General features: G+C 44.9%; 2 protein-coding genes across 10 annotated transcripts in view; one reads left to right on the top strand and one right to left on the bottom strand.

Moving 5' to 3' along the window:
* The window catches only part of PLCE1 (phospholipase C epsilon 1), a 400168-nt gene extending 392051 nt beyond the window's left edge, over window positions 1–8117 (top strand). For 5 of the 9 annotated variants that reach the window (XM_075348768.1, XM_075348766.1, XM_075348765.1 and 2 more), the window contains one exon: window positions 1682–8117. In XM_075348768.1, the coding sequence (XP_075204883.1) occupies window positions 1682–1830 (149 nt within the window). In that variant the 3' untranslated portion in view covers window positions 1831–8117. The remainder of the gene's footprint in view (window positions 1–1681) is intronic. The other 4 variants (XM_075348771.1, XM_075348772.1, XM_075348770.1 and 1 more) reach the window with 1 other exon arrangement.
* Window positions 8104–23246, bottom strand: part of NOC3L (NOC3 like DNA replication regulator) — a 196118-nt gene continuing 180975 nt past the window's right edge. Inside the window, exons 20-21 of the mRNA XM_075348773.1 lie at window positions 18811–18895; window positions 8104–8389 (exon numbers count right to left, since the gene is read on the bottom strand). Coding sequence (XP_075204888.1) covers window positions 8270–8389; window positions 18811–18895 — 205 coding nt within the window. The 3' untranslated portion in view covers window positions 8104–8269. The remainder of the gene's footprint in view (window positions 8390–18810; window positions 18896–23246) is intronic.

The following is a 23246-nucleotide window of genomic DNA, read 5'->3' as shown; positions in this document are numbered from 1 at the left end:
GAATAATTCGGCTTTCGGGTTACTCACTACTTAATGAGTATTTTCCATTGACTTACATTGCGCCCGCTACTCGTAACGAATATGCGAGAGCGGACAGTAGGCGAGTAATGAACAGTACTCGCTAACAGCATAGCGAGTACGAATAGTCAACTACTCGCTCAACACTAGACCCCAACTTTTTAGGCTGGGTTCATACAACTGTATTTTCTCCGAGAAAACTGGTCGGATTATGCTAATCACAGTCTGATCCGCCTGTTCCCAGTTTCATCTCAGAGGGATCAATTTTTCTCGGATGTGGAAAAGAATAAGAAAAAAAATTCTCCATCTTCTTCATTCTGCCAGTCCATGAAGATCAGACTGCAGTTGAATATTATCCGCATGTGCTCCAATTTTGTTCACGGACCCATAGACTTGAATGGCTGATAAGATTCACAGAGTCAAATCATAAAAGCTGCACTTTCTTTCTCCCTTGAACCAAGGAATCAATCGGACATGTGCACTGCCTCATTGAATAACATTGGTCCAAGTGCGATCTGATGTTTTGACGGATCACACTTTGATTGAAAATACGGTCGTCTGCACGAGCTTTTAGGCCTGTTTCACACGTCAGTGATTCTGGTAAGTTTGTGCTTTTTTTTCTACGTACCAGAATCACTGACATACGCAGACCCAATATAATCATTGGTCTGCTCACACATCAGTGATTTTTCACTGAACATGTCTCCGTGCGGCGTACCCGCGTGTCCGTGATTGCCGCACGGAGACATGTCCATTTTTTTCTGGCATCACTGATGTCCCATGGACCATGCAGTGGTGTGATCCGTGAAACACGTGCCAGAAAAAAACGTGCATATAAAATAAAAATCATTTTTACTCACCCGGCTCCAGCGACGCTCTGTGCAGCCTGTTCTGCCTGCTGCTTCTGAGCCGGCTCATTACTGTCGTGCATATTCATGAATGCACGAAACAGCCGACCCGGAAGCAGCTGCTGCGGAGGTCAGCGCCGGCCAGATGCTGCACCGCGGGAGTGTTCAGCACCATGGAGAGCGGGAGCGGGCACAGGTGAGTTAATCTCTATGTGCAATCACGGACCACGGAGAACGGAGCCCGGATTGCACTTAGTCAACCCACGTGTGCAGTGAATCACGGCACACGGAGGGAGATGTGCGTGGTTTACACGCCAGTGAAGAACGTCTGTGTTTTTCACTGACGTGTGAAACGGGCCTTAGGTTGTGGAAAATGCTACAAATAACTGAGAAGAAAGAAAACGCTCAAGAGCATAAACATATTAATTTACATGTAAAAACAACTTTCTGTACTTATGTTTAGGCTTTCAAGAGACCCAAGCGTTTAAAAGAAGTCAAATGTATATCTCTCAATTGTTTTCCCACTAGGAAGATGCTCAATATTTACATTACAGGCCAATGGAAGGCTAAAACAAGTCCCAGAATATGCCTGGGCATTTTTTTATTTTTTAGCTTTTTGGACACAAACTCTGGCCCTTTCTTCATTGCTTAATGAAGTTCAAACAGTGTCTGAAAAATACTGAATAAATGCACCAAAAAGAAAAAACACAAAAAAAACCCAAAACAAGTGAAAAAAGTTGTTTTAGGTTTATGGTCTTTTCTACAAGACATCTGTCATGTTACACACCCATTATATGTATCCCTTTGTGTTGCAGGCTGCTGTATATGCTGTGATCTAGGGAGAAGAAAAGACGAAATCTCTTCAGCAGGACACAGACACGCCAACGGACATCTATCCTGCTGCCGGAGACTTACCGCACCTTGGTACTTTCAGCTACTTAGGAATTGGAAACTGCCAAAATGACACAAGTGATGGAACTACAGTGGATTCCCCATGAATACTTTGCCTTATTGGTTGTCACAGTGGATTTCCTGCGGCGCTTGTTGCATTGCAGGAACTTTATGGTGGAGCAGCGTAAAGGTTGGAGAATAGCGGATCAGAGCTTGGTCGCTTTATGTGAAACGTGGTTGAAGAAAAGGACACACAGGAACTTAGACTTTATAAGACCAGGTGACGTCTATTCACTGGTCACTTTGGGTACTGCTAAAGAATATTTCAGGGCTTGTGTATAATTGTACATCTACACCCCAGTAAAATGACAGCCAGACGTGACCCTCTTTAATAGTCTTAAGTGGAAGCCAAGTAGGAGAGTCACCGTAGAGGAAGTGTTGTACAGAAAAGCGCGGCAGTCCTGTTCTGGTGAGTTCTCCAGTGCGCTGTAATGTCAGACGCTCTTTACTGTATCGTTATATATCCAGGGTTCGCGCAGTGTTATGTTTTTATTTAATACCTTTGTTTATACATCTTTTAGTCTGCATTTTTCTATGAACCTGTAGCACCTTATGATTTTAGTACTTGGCGGCATCAGACACTAATTTTTATTTAAGATGTATATTTTACTTGTTTACAGGCAACCTGATTATTTTTATGTCGTACTCACTACACGGCTCATCCAATGTACAACAACAAACAAGTGGGGTACAAATAAATTGTGTTGGTCTGTGTCGTACTACAGGTACCATAAGGCCTCTGTAAGATATTTTCAATGACACTGAACACTACTACACACAGGACAGTGCAGGTTTTTCATCTTCCCCATATTTCCATTCTGCTGTACTTATTGAAGCCATATTAGTAGTAGAGCCCAAAGGTTGTTTATTGGTATATATATTTTTTTGTAATATATTTTTGAGTGGTTGATAAAGGGAAAGTATGACTGTATTGGTACAACACAATATTTAGCCTATTTTTATGGGATTGCTGTCCAATGAAGATCGCGGTGATGGTGTACGCACTGATCCCATTGTACTGACGCTAATTTTGGGCACAAATCAGTTTAGCTTGTCCTGTGTATATTGCCTGTATATAAACCCGACACTCAGACTATTACTGGGTAAAGGATTATTTTAGTTCAGACACGAGTGTTACTTTAAGTTGCCAATATGTTTTTTGTAGACATTATTCGGATATCGGCAAACAATTATTGCTATTTATTTTATTTTGATCCTACAGATGAGACCTGTAGTGAGGAGAAGGTATTTACATTGGTCACGTGTGGGCAGTGCCACATATCGGAGTTGGGTACATTTAATTTATCCAATGCTTGTATTTATACACAATATGGAACACTACTGGCACATTGCCTTCGATTGTACAGTATCTAATGACATGAGCCAGGAAATTGAAAGAAATTGGGCAGAGGAGTCACATTAATTGGTAACCTGGGTTTCATCATGGACAATCAAATCATGTCTGTGAATGTAAATTGTTTGTGCTCTTGTTATGCTCTGCCTAATGGCCATGCCATGAATGAAAGTGTAATTATCTGATGTCTATTCAGACTTGTGCTTGTAGATTGCAGCACTTATATTTACACTAGGTCAGGGTGTAATGTTTTATGCCAATACCATCTAAGTTGGCAGACTTTTTGCAGATGTAGTACTATTGTACCAGGTGGTTTCTGGAGTTTGCGTGTTGTCTTAAAGAGCGCACCAGAAACCTTTCTGTAGTATTTATTTTCTTTAGAACTGAAGTCATAGGACTATGTTTGGTTACATGTGACTAGAAGCCAGACAAGTTCATGGATGGGGCTTGGAAATGCAGAGAACACTGGCATACTTGTGGTTTTGTACTTTCACTTGCTTATAAACGTGCATAATGTGTTCCGGGCAGCATTTCGCTCTTTACAAATTGCTTTTTGAGATTCTACATTAGGTTACGACTACAATAAGTGAACCTGTTCAGGTGCTTTACGTATGTTAACCACTCGCACAAGCATCGCTGTGTTCGGATACGCTCGGTGCTCAGCCCAGTGCGAGCCTCCTGCAGTGTTTGATCGCCTCACACTGGGGGTAACAACATCATGATCGGATGTAGTGTGCACACAATAAACCACCACCCACCCTCCCCCGGACGTCATCAGTTTATGGCTGGCTGCATGATGGTGGAGACCTGAGCTGCCCAATTAGTGACTTCCATTGGGGGTCAAGTCAAGTCCATGTCCCAAACTGAAGTTTATCTAAAGCCTGGATGAACCTGCCAAACCGAACTTCCACGGGTCTGCTCCTCAAGTTACGACTAGGGATGAGCAACCTGAATTGTAAAGTTCAGGGTTCATACCGAGCATGGATATTAATTAAAATAAATCAGTGTTAAAGTTTGGGTGCTGTGCATATGCTAACCACTCGATCGAGGTGCACAGACTAGTGGAAGCTGCTTGCAGTCCATTTATGGCTGGCTGTATGTAGGCAGAGAGCTGAACTGCCCATTCATTGATTTGGGCTCTGATCAAGATCAGGTCACATCCGGTTCCTGAATTAAACTTTAGATAAAGTCCAGCTGAACCTGAACTTTCACAGGTCCACTCATCCCTAATTACAAGTAGTTATGAGTGAGCACTAAAGTGCTCTTTACTAGAATCAAGCAGGTTGGACGCGCTGATGGGCTTGACTTGAGTAACGAGTATAATGGAAGTAAATTATTGGGCAGTCCAGCTCTCCACTCACATACAGAAATGTTCAAAATAATATCAGTGAGGAGTTACATTAGTGAGGTTAATCATTCCATGAAGAAACAGGTGTGAATCAGGTGGCCCTTATTTAAGGGTGAAGCCAACCAACACATGTATTTCTTCTTGAAAGCCTGAGAACTGTGTGTCGTTCGAGAAATTCTACAGAAGAACAACATACTTTGATTAAAAAGATGATTGAAAGAGGATAAAACGTATAAAAGAAGTGCAGACAATGATTGGCTATTCAGCTAAAATGATCTCCAATGCTGTAAAATATAAAGCAAAAACCAAGAGACATGGAAGAAAGCAGAAGACTACCTTTCAAATGGATGGAAGAATAGCAAACGCTCAGCCAAAGATCAACTCCAGGATGATCAAATACAGTCTCAAATTACCTGTGAGTACTGTGACAGTTAGAAGACGCCTGTGTGAAGCTAATCTATTAGCAAGACATTCCTGCAGAGTCCCACTGTTATGCAGAAGACGTACTGAAGCGGATACAATTTGCCAAAGAACACATCAACTGGCCTGCAGAGGAATGGAGAAACATTTTGTGGACCAATGAAAGCAAAATTGTTCTTTTTGGGTCCAGGGGGCACAATACACTCTGAAGACAGTGAAGCATAGTGGTGCAAGCATCATGATATGAGCAAGTTTCTCTTACTATGGTCCCGGGCCTATTTACCGCATACCTGGGATCATGGACCAGTTTGCATATATCAAAATACTTGAAGCGGTCATGTTGCCTTATGTTAAAGAGGAAATGCCCTTGAAATAGGTGTTGAACCCAGGACCTCAGCGCTGCAAGACTGCAGTGCTAACCACTGAGCCACTGTGCTGCCCACCATTGATTCCTCTTCCCCCAGTAGGATGCAGAGTTTCATCTCCTCGTCCATGGATGGAAAGTCCGGGGTATGGGTGGTAAATTTCTGGAAGTGGGAGGCTCTCACTGCTGAGTATTTGTCACAGTGCAGCAGGAAGTGCGCCTCGTCCTCCAGGGCCCCCTGCTGGCAGTCTCTTCTCTCGCGGCTTGTATGTCTGTCGGTGCCGCCCTGTTTCCACTTCTAGCCTGTGGGCACTCAACTAAATATTAGGTTAGTGGTTCTCAGGAATGCTAAGTCCTAAATAAAAAGGACAGATTTTGAGTATGTAAAGACAAATGCAGAAACTGCTACTTTATGGAGCAGCCCAATGTTCATTTTTTGATATTTTCTGTAAAGTAGTTAAAAATTATATACATTTCACTGCATGTTTTGATTTAGAAGAGTGTGCAACGTTCTCCATGCATGGAAATGAAAACTATTCTAAAGATTTGCAGCTTAACTCATGTTTTTGTACACAACTGTACAGCTAGCCATAAGCTGAGCATTTCCAGGGGAGGGTGGGCTATTTTTTAATCAAATTCAAATTTAATCATTTTTTTCTCAACACTTCATCCGAACACTTTTTACCCTCAGTGAGAACCAGAGACTGCAAGTGTGTCACTGAGATATCTGCTCACATCATTCACTGAAGGGAGCTAGAGCTTTGTCTCAGATCGTTCACAAACGAAACATCCGGGCATCTGTGATACTTGGCAGAGCACAGAGCGTACCAGAGCACCCCGATTCTTGATATAGTAGGGAGTACGCTTGCTCATCATCAGTTACGATAGGAAACATTCTCTGTAAAAGGCAGAATCCATAGTCTAAATAATCCGACAACCTGTAACTCTAGAGTGGAAGTCAACATTTCAGTCTCTCGTTGATGATGCTTTAGGTAACCTGTGATCAATTTGCTACCTGACCTAAACCTAATCTAACTTAACTGCACTTTTCTATCCTCCTCTTGCTTGATGATATGCTTAGGACCGTTTCACACATCTGGCTTTTCAGCATGTGACCGGAGCTTGTCGCGCTGCCATTGTACTGTATACACTGCACTAGAGTGCACCGGATCCGCCTAAAAGACCGATGTGTGAAACTAGCCTTATCCTCCATAACATCCTGTCAAATGTTATGATCAGATAGTAGGGCCTAATACAAGCCTATTGGAATTGAAATACTACTAATTTTACAGAAAATTAAACTTCTTGGGTCACTTTTACAGATGGTTGGTCATGCTCGAAGGTCACTGCAGGCAGAAATGCAGTGTTTGTTGGCCAACATGACATAAGAAAAAGCCAAATGGATTCTGCATCAGTGTGTAACACATACTATGTACACAGTATGTACTTATTACACTGGCAATAGCCTCTAAATCCCCCATTCATCATTAACATATTTTAAGCTATTTTATTGTCTTGATTTCTTTGGCCACTGTTGGGATTTTGTGCAAAATTCCTCAAAATGGGCAGAAAAGGATTCAGAGATGCTTAATTTTTGTGCCTTTTAGAGTAAAAAGTTACACAATCCTGCAAAGATTTAAAATGTAAGTTTTAGTCTTTACTACTACCCTTGGGACAATTTAGATCAAGTGTAAAAAAAATTTTTTTTTTAAAAAAAATATGAATCCCCTCCACCAGTTCAAATCCCCCCTTTTAGCCCCATTGAAAAAAAAACAACAAAAAAAATTACATATTTGGTATTGCCATGTTCACAAATGCCAGATCTATCAAAATATAAAAAAAAATTATCTGATCAATAAAGGGCGTAACAAAAAAAAAGAAAACCAAAAAGCCAGAATAGCTTTTTTTTTTGGTCACCACAACATTGCAATAAGAGACTGTTAAAAAATAAGCCATCATACAGCTCAAAATCCCGAAAAAAGGCGACAAAAGCACAATTTTTTTGACAAAATTTCTTTTAACGAATTAAATAAAACTATACATGTTTGGGATCTGCATATTCGGACTGACGTGGAGAATAATATTGCAAGGTCAGCTTTAGCATTATAGTGAACATGGTAAATAAATTAAAAAAAAATACATTTGTGGAATTGCATTTTTTTTTTTTTTGCATTTTTACTGCACGTGAATTTTCCCCATTTTCCAGTACAATATGTGGCAGAATGAATGGTGTCATTTAAAAGTGCAACTCGTCCTGAAAAAAAAAAGCTCTTACATGGCTATATTGATTGAAAAATAAAAAAAATTGTGGCTCTTAGAAAAAAAAGGGAGGAAAAATCAGACACCGGGAAATCGCTGGGTGGTGAAGAGGTTAAACTCCTAATTATTTTGTCATCAGGGGAGATAAACCGCTACCGGAATTTTCTTGCCATCAGGAATGTTTGGCCGACAACTAAGGTATAAGAGCACCCTAAATTCTCACATTTCCAAGGATACTACTACTCAATGTTCTACAAGGACATTTAATGTAAAACTGACTTGTGCAGCAGCGTTTGCTATATAACTGCCCAGCACGGTCATTGTTACTCTGTGACGGGCACTGAAGTATTTGTGTGTGTAACAATTGTCCGTTCTGCTATTTTGTCTTCTTTACGCATGTTATGAAGTGTGTGATGGTATCTTGACTTTTTGTGCCAGTTTTGAAGTGTTGGTTTTTGTAAAATGACTTTTTCCATTCGACTACTTAATATATACAGACTTGAAACACTGTTGTATTTGTATATGTTGAGAATAAAGATGGTTTTGTTTGCTTCATGACTTGGGTAAGCTTTCAATTTTATTTATTTTTTATTAAAAAACATCAATTTTTTTGTCTAAAACATATGTACAAAGACCGAGGAAAATACAGTCCTGAATAAATATCTGCAAGTCCTTTAAGATGTTCATTATTCTCATCTTTCTGATCATCATGGGTCCACAGTTCTCAGGTGTGATGTAAAGTCCAGCTCGGCTGATTGCACTTTGTGAAGCTGTTCCTCAATCATCTTCTGTAGATCTTCACTAAGCTCGTGGGTTCTACCTTTGTTCTGCAACCAAAAACCACAAAAAATTACACTTAAAACTTTTCTCCCATCAATAACAAAGAGAAAAAAGGTTACTTTGTGGTAAACACACAACTAAAATTACTTTTCACATCAAGCACATGCACACTTGGTGTGGCCAAAGAGTTCCTTTCACTTCAACCATCTTAGTCTCCTCTATATCCAGAACACTAAACCAATGAAGAGGAGGGCACAGATAGATGCAAGACAAGTAGGTGGGAAGGTTTCACTAGACTGTTCAAACCAAACATAGGAACCCTTGGAACAGTTATTTTGGGCTGATATTCATGGACAAGCAAAAGGGTAACAATGTTTTTAACTTTTGACTTTCAGGCTCCATATCTCACCATCCACTACAGTTTTGAGTGTGAGACTACCCATCATTTTATAGACAGTCATCTTTGTTATCTCATACATAAATGTGACTTGCAACTATTGAGCATATAATTAGTTAGCAGATTCTTGTCAGGTCACTGAATTGTTACTGTTTTGCTCCTAAAAATCAAATTTATTATTTTGTTAATCCACCTTTTGGCTTTCATCACTGTCTGATCAAGAACATGCTCAGAAAGATTCAGATTCAAGCATATCTCAACCAAAATATGATCCTGGGTCTCTTCTACACGTTTCTAATGGTGCATATTAGTCAACTCACTTGGATATGTATACAAATTTTCCTTCAACTCTACCCATAGTGTTAAATTGGGTTGAGGTCTGGGGACTGTGGAGTCAACCAACCACCTCTACTTCATTGTCATTGAACCACTTCTCCTCCAATCTCTACGTATGCTCCGAATCGATATCCTACTGGAGCAGTGTGTTGTCCTTTTCATACAGATAGTACTAGAGTGTACAAAAAGACTCCTCTTGTAGGATACTCACTCATAGAGCTCGGCATTGGAGACCACCATCGATCCTGGTCAAGTATCCAACTTCTTTGTCTGTGAAGCAACCCCACATCAGGCTTCCTCCACTGAACTTCACAATTCCTTCAACTTCTCAATCCGTTAGGTCCTTTTTTCCCTCGTTTCTTCATGACTAGAGTTGAGCGAGTACCTAACTATTCGTACTCGCTATACTCCTAACAAATACTCGTGTGTTCATTCCAAATAGCGTGTGCAATGCAAATCAATGGGGAAATCTCGCAATGTAATGAGTGATCCGAATGCCGTACTATTCGTGTGAGTAGCAAATAGTGCAGCACTCAGGTTACTCGTTAATTTGCGAGTATTCCCCATTGACTTGCATTGCACATGCTATTCTGAATGAATAAGCGAGTATTAGATAGTACTTGCTATGAGTATAGAGAGTATGAATAGTTAGGTGCTCGTTCAACTCTATTACAGACCCATTTGCACCCATCAGAACCTAGTCTATTGACTTTAGTCTCATCGCTTCCGGTTTTAATCTTCTACTGTCCACTTTTCATTCTTTTTGCAAACTTGAGCGCTTATGATGATATTGAAGTCAAAGCTTGTTCACCTTTTTTTGGACCACCACTTTAGACTTGTGTGACGTGCGTCACACGGTGCTTGCATGGACATATGTGATCTCACTATTATGAAACATACGAGCCACCTCCAGTGCAGTTTTTTCTTCTACCAGGACTGATAGACCTTGGGATGAGCAGACTTGTTGACTCAAATATTTTGCCTGGACTTCCAGTTATTGGCTTTTAAATGAATGGACGGACTTAATTTCATATTTTCCAGCTGTCATGGCACTCACATCATGCAGTTTAGCAGTTTTCTTGGCTAAGACAATGCCATTGATTAGCAGAATGACGCGGTTTGTTTTTCCTTGGAAGATCATCTTCATGGCTATTCCTTGATTAAAACCAGTGACCTTTTGCTTGGGAATCAACCTAATAAAACTCTGAGGTATTAGGGACTGTGAGAACAGGTTGTAATTTGTAATATACAGGAAGAAAGATTTTTCCACCATCAGGAGCAAAACAGTAACAATGCAGTGACATGAGAAGAATCTGCAAAACTAAATCATATGCTAAATAGTTGCAAGCCAAATTTATGTATGAGACAGCGAAAATGATGAGATTACATTCATTTTATAGACAAAGCTGTAGTGGATGGGGGAATATGGAGCCTGAAAGTCAAAAGTTCAAAAACATTGTTATGCTTTTGGTCGTGACTGTACACCCTTTTACTACTTCCGGACCACCAATTGACAATCATTGGGGTGGTCTAAAATTTACTCTGTAGTGATGTTCTGTATAATACAAGAGCTTCACAACATTGTAAGGGTATGTGCGCACGTTGCTTTTTACCTGCTTTTTTGCTGCTTTTTCTTCTGCGCTGTTTAATGCCAAAATGGATGTGTTCTTCTATTCAAGCAAAGTCTATGGGAATTTGGGTTTCTTGTTCACACTATGTTGTTCAAAATGCTGCCTTTTTGTGGCAGAACTTTGGTCAAAAACTCAGCTTTGCAGTGCAAAACCCAAATGGCAAAAACAATCGACATGTTGCTTCTTTGAAAAGCTGAGTTTTTGACCAAAGTTCTGCCACAAAAAGGCAGCATTTTGAACAACATAGTGTGAACAAGAAACCCAAATTCCCATAGACTTTGCTTGAATAGAAGAACACATCCATTTTGGCATTAAACAGCGCAGAAGAAAAAGCAGCAAAAAAGCAGGTAAAAAGCAGGTAAAAAGCAACGTGCGCACATACCCTAAAGCTGCAGGAACAGGGAGCCGGCTGTAAGACACAGTGAAGTCAGAGATGGTTTCTTAGTGTCTAAATTTTCCCTGTAAGTGGAGCCAATATACCAGCTCAATTATAAAGGAAATCCAGAAAAAAATAAAAAAGGAAAAAATTATTTAAAGAAGGGAATTTTGTTACTTACCGTAAATTCCTTTTCTTCTAGCTCTTATTGGGAGACCCAGACGATTGGGGTATAGCTACTGCCCTCCGGAGGCCACACAAAGCACTACACTAAAAAGTGCAAGGCCCCTCCCCTTCTGGCTATACCCCCCCGTGGTATCACGGGTACTCCAGTTTTAGTGCCAAAGCAAGAAGGAGGAAGCCAATAACTGGTTTAAACAAATTAACTCCGAGAAACATCGGAGAACCGAAAAAACCGTTCAACATGAACAACATGTGTACCCGCAAACAACAAAAAAATCCCGAAGGACAACAGGACGGGTGCTGGGTCTCCCAATAAGAGCTAGAAGAAAAGGAATTTACGGTAAGTAACAAAATTCCCTTCTTCTTCAGCGCTCTATTGGGAGACCCAGACGATTGGGACGTCCAAAAGCTGTCCCTGGGTGGGTAAAGAAATACCTCATGTTAGAGCTGCAAAAAAACAGCCCTCCCCTACGGGGATGTCACTGCCGCCTGCAGGACTCTTCTACCTAAGCTGGCATCCGCCGAAGCATAGGTATGCACCTGATAATGCTTGGTGAAAGTGTGCAGACTGGACCAGGTTGCTGCCTGGCACACCTGTTGAGCCGAAGCCTGGTGTCGTAATGCCCAGGACGCACCCACGGCTCTGGTTGAGTGGGCTTTTAGCCCTGAAGGAACCGGAAGCCCCGCAGAGCGGTAGGCCTCTAGAATTGGTTCTTTGATCCATCGAGCCAGGGTGGCTTTAGAAGCCTGCAATCCCTTGCGCGGACCAGCGACAAGGACAAAAAGAGCATCGGAACGGCGCATGGGCGCCGTTCGGGAAATGTAGATTCTGAGTGCTCTCACCAGATCTAGCAAACGTAAGTCCTTTTCATACCGGTGAACCGGATGAGGGTAAAAGGAAGGCAAGGATATATCCTGATTAAGATGAAACGAGGATACGACCTTAGGGAGAAACTCCGGAATGGGGCGCAGCACTACCTTGTCCTGGTGGAACACCAGGAAAGGAGCCTTGGATGACAAAGCTGCCAGCTCAGACACTCGCCGAAGCGATGTGATCGCGACAAGAAACGCCACTTTCTGTGACAGGCGAGAAAAGGAAACGTCCTTTAGAGGCTCGAAGGGCGGCTTTTGCAGAGCAACAAGTACTCTGTTCAGATCCCATGGATCTAACGGCCGCTTGTACGGGGGCACAATATGACAGACCCCCTGTAGGAACGTGCGCACCTTAGGAAGACGTGCTAGACGCTTCTGAAAAAACACCGACAGTGCCGAGACTTGCCCTTTAAGGGAGCTGAGCGACAAGCCTTTTTCCAACCCCGATTGCAGGAAGGAAAGAAAGGTGGGCAATGCAAATGGCCAAGGGGATACTCTCTGTGCAGAGCACCAAGATAAGAAAATCTTCCACGTTCTGTGGTAGATCTTAGCAGATGTTGACTTCCTAGCTTGTCTCATTGTGGCTACGACTCCTTGAGATAATCCTGCAGACGCTAGGATCCAGGACTCAATGGCCACACAGTCAGGTTCAGGGCCGCAGAATTCTGATGGAAAAACGGCCCTTGGGACAGTAAGTCTGGTCGGTCTGGCAGTGACCACGGTCGACCGACCGTGAGATGCCACAGATCCGGATACCACGATCTCCTCGGCCAGTCTGGGGCGACGAGTATGACGCGGCTGCAATCGGATCTGATCTTGCGTAACACTCTGGGCAAGAGTGCCAGAGGTGGAAAGACGTATGGGAGCCGGAACTGCGACCAATCTTGAACCAATGCGTCTGCCGCCAGAGCTCTTTGATCGCGCGACCTCGCCATGAATGCCGGGACCTTGTTGTTGTGCCGGGACGCCATTAGGTCGACGTCCGGCACTCCCCATCGGCGACAGATTTCCTGAAACACGTCCGGGTGAAGGGACCATTCCCCTGCGTCCATGCCCTGGCGACTGAGGAAGTCTGCTTCCCAGTTTTCTACGCCGGGGATGTGAACTGCGGATATGGTGGAGGCCGTGGCTTCCACCCACATCAGAATCCGCCGGACTTCCTGGAAGGCTTGCCGACTGCGTGTCCCCCCTTGGTGGTTGATGTATGCCACCGCTGTGGAGTTGTCCGACTGAATTCGGATCTGCCTTCCTTCCAGCCACTGCTGGAAGGCTAGTAGGGCAAGATACACTGCTCTGATTTCCAGAACATTGATCTGAAGGGTGGACTCCTGCGGAGTCCACGTCCCCTGAGCCCTGTGGTGGAGAAACACTGCTCCCCACCCTGACAGACTCGCATCTGTCGTGACCACTGCCCAGGATGGGGGCAGGAAGGATCTTCCCTGAGACAATGAGGTGGGAAGGAGCCACCATTGTAGAGAGTCCTTGGCCGTCTGGGAAAGAGAGACTTTCCTGTCCAGGGACGTTGACTTCCCGTCCCATTGGCGGAGAATGTCCCATTGAAGTGGACGCAGATGAAACTGCGCAAAGGGAACTGCTTCCATGGCTGCCACCATCTTCCCGAGGAAGTGCATGAGGCGCCGTAAGGGGTGCGACTGGCCCTGAAGGAGGGATTGCACCCCTGTCTGTAGTGACCGCTGCTTGTTCAGCGGAAGCTTCACTCTCGCTGCTCGAGTATGGAACTCCATGCCAAGATACGTTAGTGACTGTGTCGGAGACAGATTCGACTTTGGAAAGTTGATGATCCATCCGAACGTCTGTAGAGTCTCCAGTGTAGCATGTAGACTGAGTTGGCATGCCTCTTGAGAGGGTGCCTTGACAAGTAGATCGTCTAGGTAAGGGATCACCGAGTGTCCCTGAGAGTGCAAGACCGCTACCACTGCCGCCATGACCTTGGTGAAAACCCGTGGGGCTGTCGCCAGACCGAATGGCAGAGCTACGAACTGAAGATGTTCGTTTCCTATCACAAAACGTAGAAAACGTTGATGTTCTGTAGCAATTGGCACGTGGAGATAAGCATCTTTGATGTCTATTGAGGCAAGGAAGTCTCCTTGAGACATTGAGGCCACGACAGAGCGGAGGGTTTCCATCCGGAACCGCCTGGCGTGCACATGTTTGTTGAGCAGCTTTAGATCCAGAACAGGACGGAACGAGCCGTCCTTTTTTGGAACCACAAAGAGATTGGAGTAAAACCCTCTCCCTTGTTCCTGAGGCGGTACAGGAACCACTACTCCTTCCGCTCTTAGGGAGTCCACCGCCTGCAGCAGGGCATCTGCTCGGTCTGGATGTGGGGAGGTTCTGAAGAACCGAGCTGGAGGACGAGAACTGAACTCGATTCTGTACCCGCGAGACAAAATGTCTGTCACCCACCGGTCTTTGACCTGTGACATCCAAATAACGGAAAAGCGGGAGAGCCTGCCCCCGACCGGAGATGCGGAGGGGGGGAGCTGGAAGTCATGAGGTAGCCGCTTTGGAAGCGGTTCCTCCATTTGCTTTCTTGGGGCGCGCGTGAGCCCGCCAGGAATCTGAGCTTCTTTGCGTCCTCTGAGTCCCTTTGGACGAGGAGAATTGTGTCTTGCCCGAACCTCGAAAGGACTGAAACCTCTGCTGCCATTTTTTCTGCTGAGGTTTGCTTGATCTGGGCTGGGGCAAAGAAGAGTCTTTACCCTTGGACTGTTTAATGATGTCAGCCAATGGCTCGCCAAACAGTCTATCTCTAGATAAAGGCAGGCTGGTTAAACATTTTTTGGAACCAGCATCTGCTTTCCAGTCCTTTAACCACAAGGCTCTGCGCAAAACTACCGAATTGGCGGACGCCATTGAGGTGCGGCTGGTAGATTCTAGGACCGCATTGATAGCGTAAGACGCAAACGCGGACATCTGCGAGGTAAGGGACGCCACTTGCGGCACCGCTGGATGTAAGATAGCATCCACTTTTGCTAACCCTGCTGAAATAGCTTGGAGTGCCCATACGGCTGCGAATGCTGGAGCAAACGACGCGCCGATAGCTTCATAGACAGATTTTAACCAGAGGTCCATCTGTCTGTCATTGGCATCCTTAAGTGAAGCGCCATCCTCCACTGCAACTATGGATCTAGCTGCAAGTTTGGAAATCGGGGGGGTCAACTTTTGGACACTGGGTCCAGCGCTTGACCACATCAGGGGGGAAAGGAAAACGGGTATCCTTAGAACGTTTAGAGAAACGCCTTTCTGGATGAGCGTCGTGTTTCTGGATTGACTCTCTGAAGTCAGAGTGATCCAAGAAAGCACTTAATTTACGCTTGGGATAGAGAAAACGAAACTTCTCCTGCTCTGCAGCTGCCTCCTCTGCAGAAGGGGCTGGGGGAGAAATATCCAACAGTCTATTGATGGCTGAGATAAGCTCGTTTACCATGGCGTCCCCATCCGGGGTATCCAGATTGAGAGGGGTTCCAGGATAAGACTCCTGATCACTCTCATCAGACGCATCACAGAGCGACTGATTGCGCTGAGACCCTGAGCAGTGTGATGACGTTGAGGGTCTTTCCCAGCGAGCCCGCTTAGGGTGGCTGGGGCTATCATCTGAGTCATAATACTCAGCCTGTGAAGCCGGGGACCCCCTTGCAGTCTGGATTAAATCCAACTGAGGGGGATTAGAGGACAGAGACCTCGCCGTGTCCATAGACTGAGCCCCAGGCATGGATTGCAAAGTTTCAAGGATTTTTGCCATAGTCACAGACATATTATCAGCAAAAACTGCAAAGTCTGTCCCTGACACCGGGGCAGGACTTACAGGCGTCTCAGCCTGGGTCACTATCTCTCCTGACTCCGGCTGGCGAAGCAGCACCGGATCTGAGCATTGCACACAATGGGGGTCCTTGGAGCCTGCTGGTAGAGCAGCCCCACATGCAGCACACGCAGTGTACACAGCCCTAGCCTTGGCAGCCTTGCGTTTTGTGGATGACATGTTGCTGCCTCCTCAGAGCGATCTGGGTATACAGCCAGGAAGCGACCTCACAGTGCAAGCAATAAGGAAATATATATATATGTCCAGTGACACAGTACACTAAAACACACTGAGGCACTAGAGGGGCCAGCTGAAAAGCCGCTTACCGCCCGCTTAAGAGCGGGTGTGTGATCTCCAAAGCCCCCTAGTCCAGGTCTCCCAGAGCCTTGCGTCCGTCCTCCAGCCAGACATGCATGTAATGGCTGCCGGCGTCCTGAGAGAGGAGGGGGGCGGGCCCTGGGCGTTCCTGACTAAGAGCGGGAAGCCTGCTTCCCTCTGTGCCTAGTGAGAGGGCTGGAGCATGTAAATCAGGCTCCAGCCCTCGTCGCTGCCGTGAAACAGCGTCTCTCCCCTACCCTGATTGACAGGGTGGGGGCGGGAACGAATCGGAGCTGCCGGCGTCCTAGGCCGCAAAAGCCGGGGACTAGATTTATAAACGCCACCGCCGTAAAAGCGCGGTCGGCGTGTCCCCGGCGAACTAAAAGTCACAGCAGCGCCGCCGGTCCAGCGGGGGTCGGCGCTGCGTTCCCACAACACAGAAAAAAGTCCCCCAGTTAAACTGTAGGAACACTAGCTCTAGCGTTACGGTCCCCGGCGCACTACAACACCCAGCCAGCCCGGAGTGTGTCTGTGCCTGCCGGGGACACAGAGTACCTGTGTGATGCAGGGCCTTGTCCCTGATGGTACTCCTGCTCGGCATCCACCAGGTGCTATGGGTCTGTGGATGGAGCCCGGCGTCAGAGCTTTGAGGCCGGCAGGATCCCACTTCCACAGAGCCCTACAAGGGGATGTGGAAGGAAAACAGCATGTGGGGCTCCAGCCCCTGTACCAGCAATAGGTACCTCAACCTTACAACACCATCCACGGGTGAGAAGGGAGCATGCTGGGAACCCTATATGGGCCCTCTTTTCTTCCATCCGAAATAGTCAGCAGCTACTGCTGACTAAAATCTGTGGAGCTATGCATGGAATGTCTGACCTCCTTCGCACAAAGCTTGAAAACTGGAGTACCCGTGATACCACGGGGGGGTATAGCCAGAAGGGGAGGGGCCTTGCACTTTTTAGTGTAGTGCTTTGTGTGGCCTCCGGAGGGCAGTAGCTATACCCCAATCGTCTGGGTCTCCCAATAGAGCGCTGAAGAAATGTCCTATATAACTTTATGGAGGGGCACAATGTATTACATGACTGAGCAAATAGAGGAGAAAATAAAAACCCAAAGAAAAAAAAAAGCATAAATCGCTGTTACTAGCCCTATAGATATATAAAAATTGTTACAGAAAGGAAACAAAGTTTTAAATGTAAAACAGTCAATAATATCCTTAAAATATCACAGAATAAAGATGTAAAAACTATTTATAAATAACTACTTTTTTTCCCCTTGTTCTGATGTACAGTGTGTATAGAAAAAAAAATATATGGTTGTTCTGGTCCTGAACTGGTTAAGTGCATCTGTGAAGGAGACGAGGGCTGATCTATAAACACACTTAGATGCTACTGAGAATAAGCAGTGAAGACGTGTATACATTTCTCACTATAAACCTGTTCCCTTACATGTAGAAATGAATCGGAGGAATGAAGGATGGCTCCTCAGCCTTATTCATCTCCCTTATTGAGGATCCAATTTAGCACAATGTGAATGAACCCCATTATATAAGATTATCCTCCCTTAGCCCTATATAGCTACAGTTCTAACAGTTGCTCCACAGCATTTGGCATCACATCTCCAATTACAGAGCATGCATCATTTTTTGGGGCAGTATTTAGTCTCTTGTATAAAAAAAAAGTATTAGTCCACTTTTTACACCAGAGAATTAATCCGCAGTTTGATAATCAATTAAAACTAGGAATGGAGTTAGGAGTCACAACAACCAAACGCCAGCATTAAAAAAAAAAAAATAAAAAAAAAAAAAATGGTTCTTATAGTCAACACTTTCACCTCACTGAATCTCCTGACCCAAACTCCGAAGCCTCATAGGCATGACAGTTTAGAAGTAGACGTACAAAAATGGCCTAAAGGGGTTGTCCTGACTAATGATGAGTGAGCACTACCATGCACGGGGGCTTGGTACTCATGAGCAGTTAATGCTCGGATGGGTTCAACTCGTGTACAGAGTATAATGAAAGTCAATGAGAAACTCAACCATTTTTCAAGAGGATCTTCCAGAAAAATGCTAGAGTTCCCTATAGACTTGCATTATAGTTGGTATACGAGATGAGTCTGTCCAAGCATTAACTGCTTGCTATCAGTAACGAGCCCTTGAGCATGGTAGTGCTTGCTCATCACTAGTCATGACACAACATATTTATGACCTATCCATAGGATGAGACCGGTGTGGGTCTGATACTCCGCACACCCCAGCTGTTACAGGCATTCTTAATTCTTGATGTGAGCTGTTCTGCAGTGACCACTATGTATAGATCTTTTCAAAGAACAGAGCTGCTCTGCAGGCCCCGACAATACACACAGCTTAGATCTACACTTATTTATTCTGGATGTGAAGAAGACTGAGTGGAGCAGCAAAGAGCTGTTCGGTAGGGGTGCCAGACCCCAATAGACCTCACATTGGCGACCTATCCCACCAATCATCATGCTGTGAACATCAAAGTAGGCATAAACATTTCATTAAATACCTTAATCTTGGGAACAGTTTCTGGAACAGGTGGATTGAAGTTCATTTCATTCATAGAATAATCATTAAATAATTCCACAGGAGATCTGCAAATAATGAATACACAAAGTAAGATCGTGATACATCCAAGAAGACTTGGCAGATTTAGAATAGTGGGTCTTTGGTTCTAGCCTAACTTCTGTTTTCGTCATTCACTCCAAACATGGATTGGTTACCCAAGTTTTCTAATGAATATATACGAAATCAGGAGGACTGGTGTACACGAATCTGGGGGACTGGTGTACACGAATCTGGGGGACTGGTGTACACGAATCTGGGGGACTGGTGTACACGAATCTGGGGGACTGGTGTACACAAATGTGGGGGACTGGTGTACACAAATGTGGGGGACTGGTGTACACAAATGTGGGGGACTGGTGTACACAAATGTGGGGGACTGGTGTACACAAATGTGGGGGACTGGTGTACACAAATGTGGGGGACTGGTGTACACAAATGTGGGGGACTGGTGTACACAAATGTGGGGGACTGGTGTACACAAATGTGGGGGACTGGTGTACACAAATGTGGGGGACTGGTGTACACAAATGTGGGGGACTGGTGTACACAAATGTGGGGGACTGGTGTACACAAATGTGGGGGACTGGTGTACACAAATGTGGGGGACTGGTGTACACAAATGTGGGGGACTGGTGTACACAAATGTGGGGGACTGGTGTACACAAATGTGGGGGACTGGTGTACACAAATGTGGGGGACTGGTGTACACAAATGTGGGGGACTGGTGTACACAAATGTGGGGGACTGGTGTACACAAATGTGGGGGACTGGTGTACACAAATGTGGGGGACTGGTGTACACAAATGTGGGGGACTGGTGTACACAAATGTGGGGGACTGGTGTACACAAATGTGGGGGACTGGTGTACACAAATGTGGGGGACTGGTGTACACAAATGTGGGGGACTGGTGTACACAAATGTGGGGGACTGGTGTACACAAATGTGGGGGACTGGTGTACACAAATGTGGGGGACTGGTGTACACAAATGTGGGGGACTGGTGTACACAAATGTGGGGGACTGGTGTACACAAATGTGGGGGACTGGTGTACACAAATGTGGGGGACTGGTGTACACAAATGTGGGGGACTGGTGTACACAAATGTGGGGGACTGGTGTACACAAATGTGGGGGACTGGTGTACACAAATGTGGGGGACTGGTGTACACAAATGTGGGGGACTGGTGTACACAAATGTGGGGGACTGGTGTACACAAATGTGGGGGACTGGTGTACACAAATGTGGGGGACTGGTGTACACAAATGTGGGGGACTGGTGTACACAAATGTGGGGGACTGGTGTACACAAATGTGGGGGACTGGTGTACACAAATGTGGGGGACTGGTGTACACAAATGTGGGGGACTGGTGTACACAAATGTGGGGGACTGGTGTACACAAATGTGGGGGACTGGTGTACACAAATGTGGGGGACTGGTGTACACAAATGTGGGGGACTGGTGTACACAAATGTGGGGGACTGGTGTACACAAATGTGGGGGACTGGTGTACACAAATGTGGGGGACTGGTGTACACAAATGTGGGGGACTGGTGTACACAAATGTGGGGGACTGGTGTACACAAATGTGGGGGACTGGTGTACACAAATGTGGGGGACTGGTGTACACAAATGTGGGGGACTGGTGTACACAAATGTGGGGGACTGGTGTACACAAATGTGGGGGACTGGTGTACACAAATGTGGGGGACTGGTGTACACAAATGTGGGGGACTGGTGTACACAAATGTGGGGGACTGGTGTACACAAATGTGGGGGACTGGTGTACACAAATGTGGGGGACTGGTGTACACAAATGTGGGGGACTGGTGTACACAAATGTGGGGGACTGGTGTACACAAATGTGGGGGACTGGTGTACACAAATGTGGGGGACTGGTGTACACAAATGTGGGGGACTGGTGTACACAAATGTGGGGGACTGGTGTACACAAATGTGGGGGACTGGTGTACACAAATGTGGGGGACTGGTGTACACAAATGTGGGGGACTGGTGTACACAAATGTGGGGGACTGGTGTACACAAATGTGGGGGACTGGTGTACACAAATGTGGGGGACTGGTGTACACAAATGTGGGGGACTGGTGTACACAAATGTGGGGGACTGGTGTACACAAATCTGGGGGACTGGTGTACACAAATCTAGGGGACTGGTGTACACAAATCTGGGGGACTGGTGTACACAAATCTGGGGGACTGGTGTACACAAATCTGGGGGACTGGTGTACACAAATCTGGGGGACTGGTGTACACAAATCTGGGGGACTGGTGTACACAAATCTGGGGGACTGGTGTACACAAATCTGGGGGACTGGTGTACACAAATCTGGGGGACTGGTGTACACAAATCTGGGGGACTGGTGTACACAAATCTGGGGGACTGGTGTACACAAATCTGGGGGACTGGTGTACACAAATCTGGGGGACAGGTGTACACAAATCTGGGGGACTGGTGTACACAAATCTGGGGGACTGGTGTACACAAATCTGGGGGACTGGTGTACACAAATCTGGGGGACTGGTGTACACAAATCTGGGGGACTGGTGTACACAAATCTGGGGGACTGGTGTACACAAATCTGGGGGACTGGTGTACACAAATCTGGGGGATGTACCACCTCCGTGATCCAAGTAAATAAGTTTACAATGTCAATAACATTTGATACTGTCAACTTCAAAGCACCATTGAGGAGGAAAACAGCACATCAGATACTTTATTTCCATAAAATCTTATGACAAAAAAAGAAGAAAATAATTTTAATATATAGTCCACAAAGTAAAAATGACTGACACGTTTCTGGAGAGTGTAACGTCCTTAGTCTAAATAATGAAATTATGGCAATTATTTGTTATAAATGTATGTCCATAATTCTGACTATGGGCGTTACTCTATCAGAAACGTACTATTACTATGTGGACTATACAGTTAATTTTCTGGAAACTTTAAATTGCCCATCTTCTGTATTTAGGCATTGGATGTGCAGTTTTCCTCCTAGATGATAAATGTTACCTTTGGCATTGGTCAAGAGGCTAGTCCTTCCCATGGCTTGGCCAATGTGAGCAGATATCATCTGTGTGCGCTGTGCAATATTTTCCCAACAGAAATAGTCTTTTCCTTATTATCTACTTTTTACTTGACTTATTACAATCCTCCAGATATAGCTTGGCCTTTGGTCTCCTCACCACTCCTGAGGCTACAACTTCCAGATCTTCAACCAGTTATGTTTCAACTGGAGAATTGCATTCAATCATAAAATCAAGAATATTTCCATTACATGCAAAACTCCAACTCATTAACTGAAGGCTACAGTATGGAGGGTCCCATGAGAAAGAAGTCCATTTCCTTTTCATTTTGTTTAAGCCTATTCCCATCAGGAGTCTTCAAAGAAGTGAACTTAAGTTGTAGACTATGGGGTTAAGGACCCCGTATCAGACTGGATTCTTATATCATAAGCACAACCCCAGAAGCAGGAATGTCTTATACTAAACACTACTGTGTAAGAAAACGCAGTTTATTTCTCACGGTTGTAGATTTCTATGACTGATGCATAAAAGATATAATAAAAGAAGGTAAGTTGTTTTTGTTAAGTGCCTCAATTTTTTCCACATTCTTCAAGTGTTAATTGTATCGATGGGTTTCTGCCAGTATTGATGGCAATACTAATGCAGTGTTCAAGGTTCCTTCCTCCTAATTTTCAAAAATCTGAAAAGACCCCATATTCAAGTTGTTTGGATCTTTAAAAAGGTGCCTGTCATGGCAATAGACTAAATATGTGGCTCCTACCATGACATTTCAAGCCTAATTTTACCAGAAATAACACTAATCATCACTGGGAAAGTCTTACTCATTTGTAAATCTAGATAATAAAACACTTCTCATTAATAGAGCCATCAAGTAAGGCACCAAATCAACCACGGTAAGGCTTTCATATATTAAAATATCCTGAACTTTGCAAACTGCAAAGTAGAACATAATGAATATTATTAAATACAATTGACTTAACCCCGTAAGGGTTAAGACTTATCCCCCTTAACGACCCATGACGTACTGGGTACGTCATGGATCGTGTGAGGTTAGTCCCCGTCCCCTGCCGTTTTCAACAGCTGACGTGTGCCTGCTAGTCACGGGTGGAATCGCTTCCACCCGCGACTATTAACCCCTTACATCTCGCTGCCAAAATCTGGCAGAGAGATGTATATGCGCACCGCCATGACAGTGACTTACCCCGCCCCCATCGGAAGTCACGTGACTTTCGGTGGTTGCCATGGTAGCACAGGGTCATGTGATGACGCCTGTAGCTAACATGAGTCACTTCCTCTCAGTGCCGGAATACAGCCGGCATTGAAAGTAAAGCAC

This window comes from Anomaloglossus baeobatrachus, chromosome 5, assembly GCF_048569485.1.
Source record: "Anomaloglossus baeobatrachus isolate aAnoBae1 chromosome 5, aAnoBae1.hap1, whole genome shotgun sequence".
Lineage (NCBI taxonomy): Eukaryota > Metazoa > Chordata > Amphibia > Anura > Aromobatidae > Anomaloglossus > Anomaloglossus baeobatrachus.
Note: the sequence above shows the minus strand (reverse complement) of the source record. Positions and strands in the feature narration are given on the sequence as shown.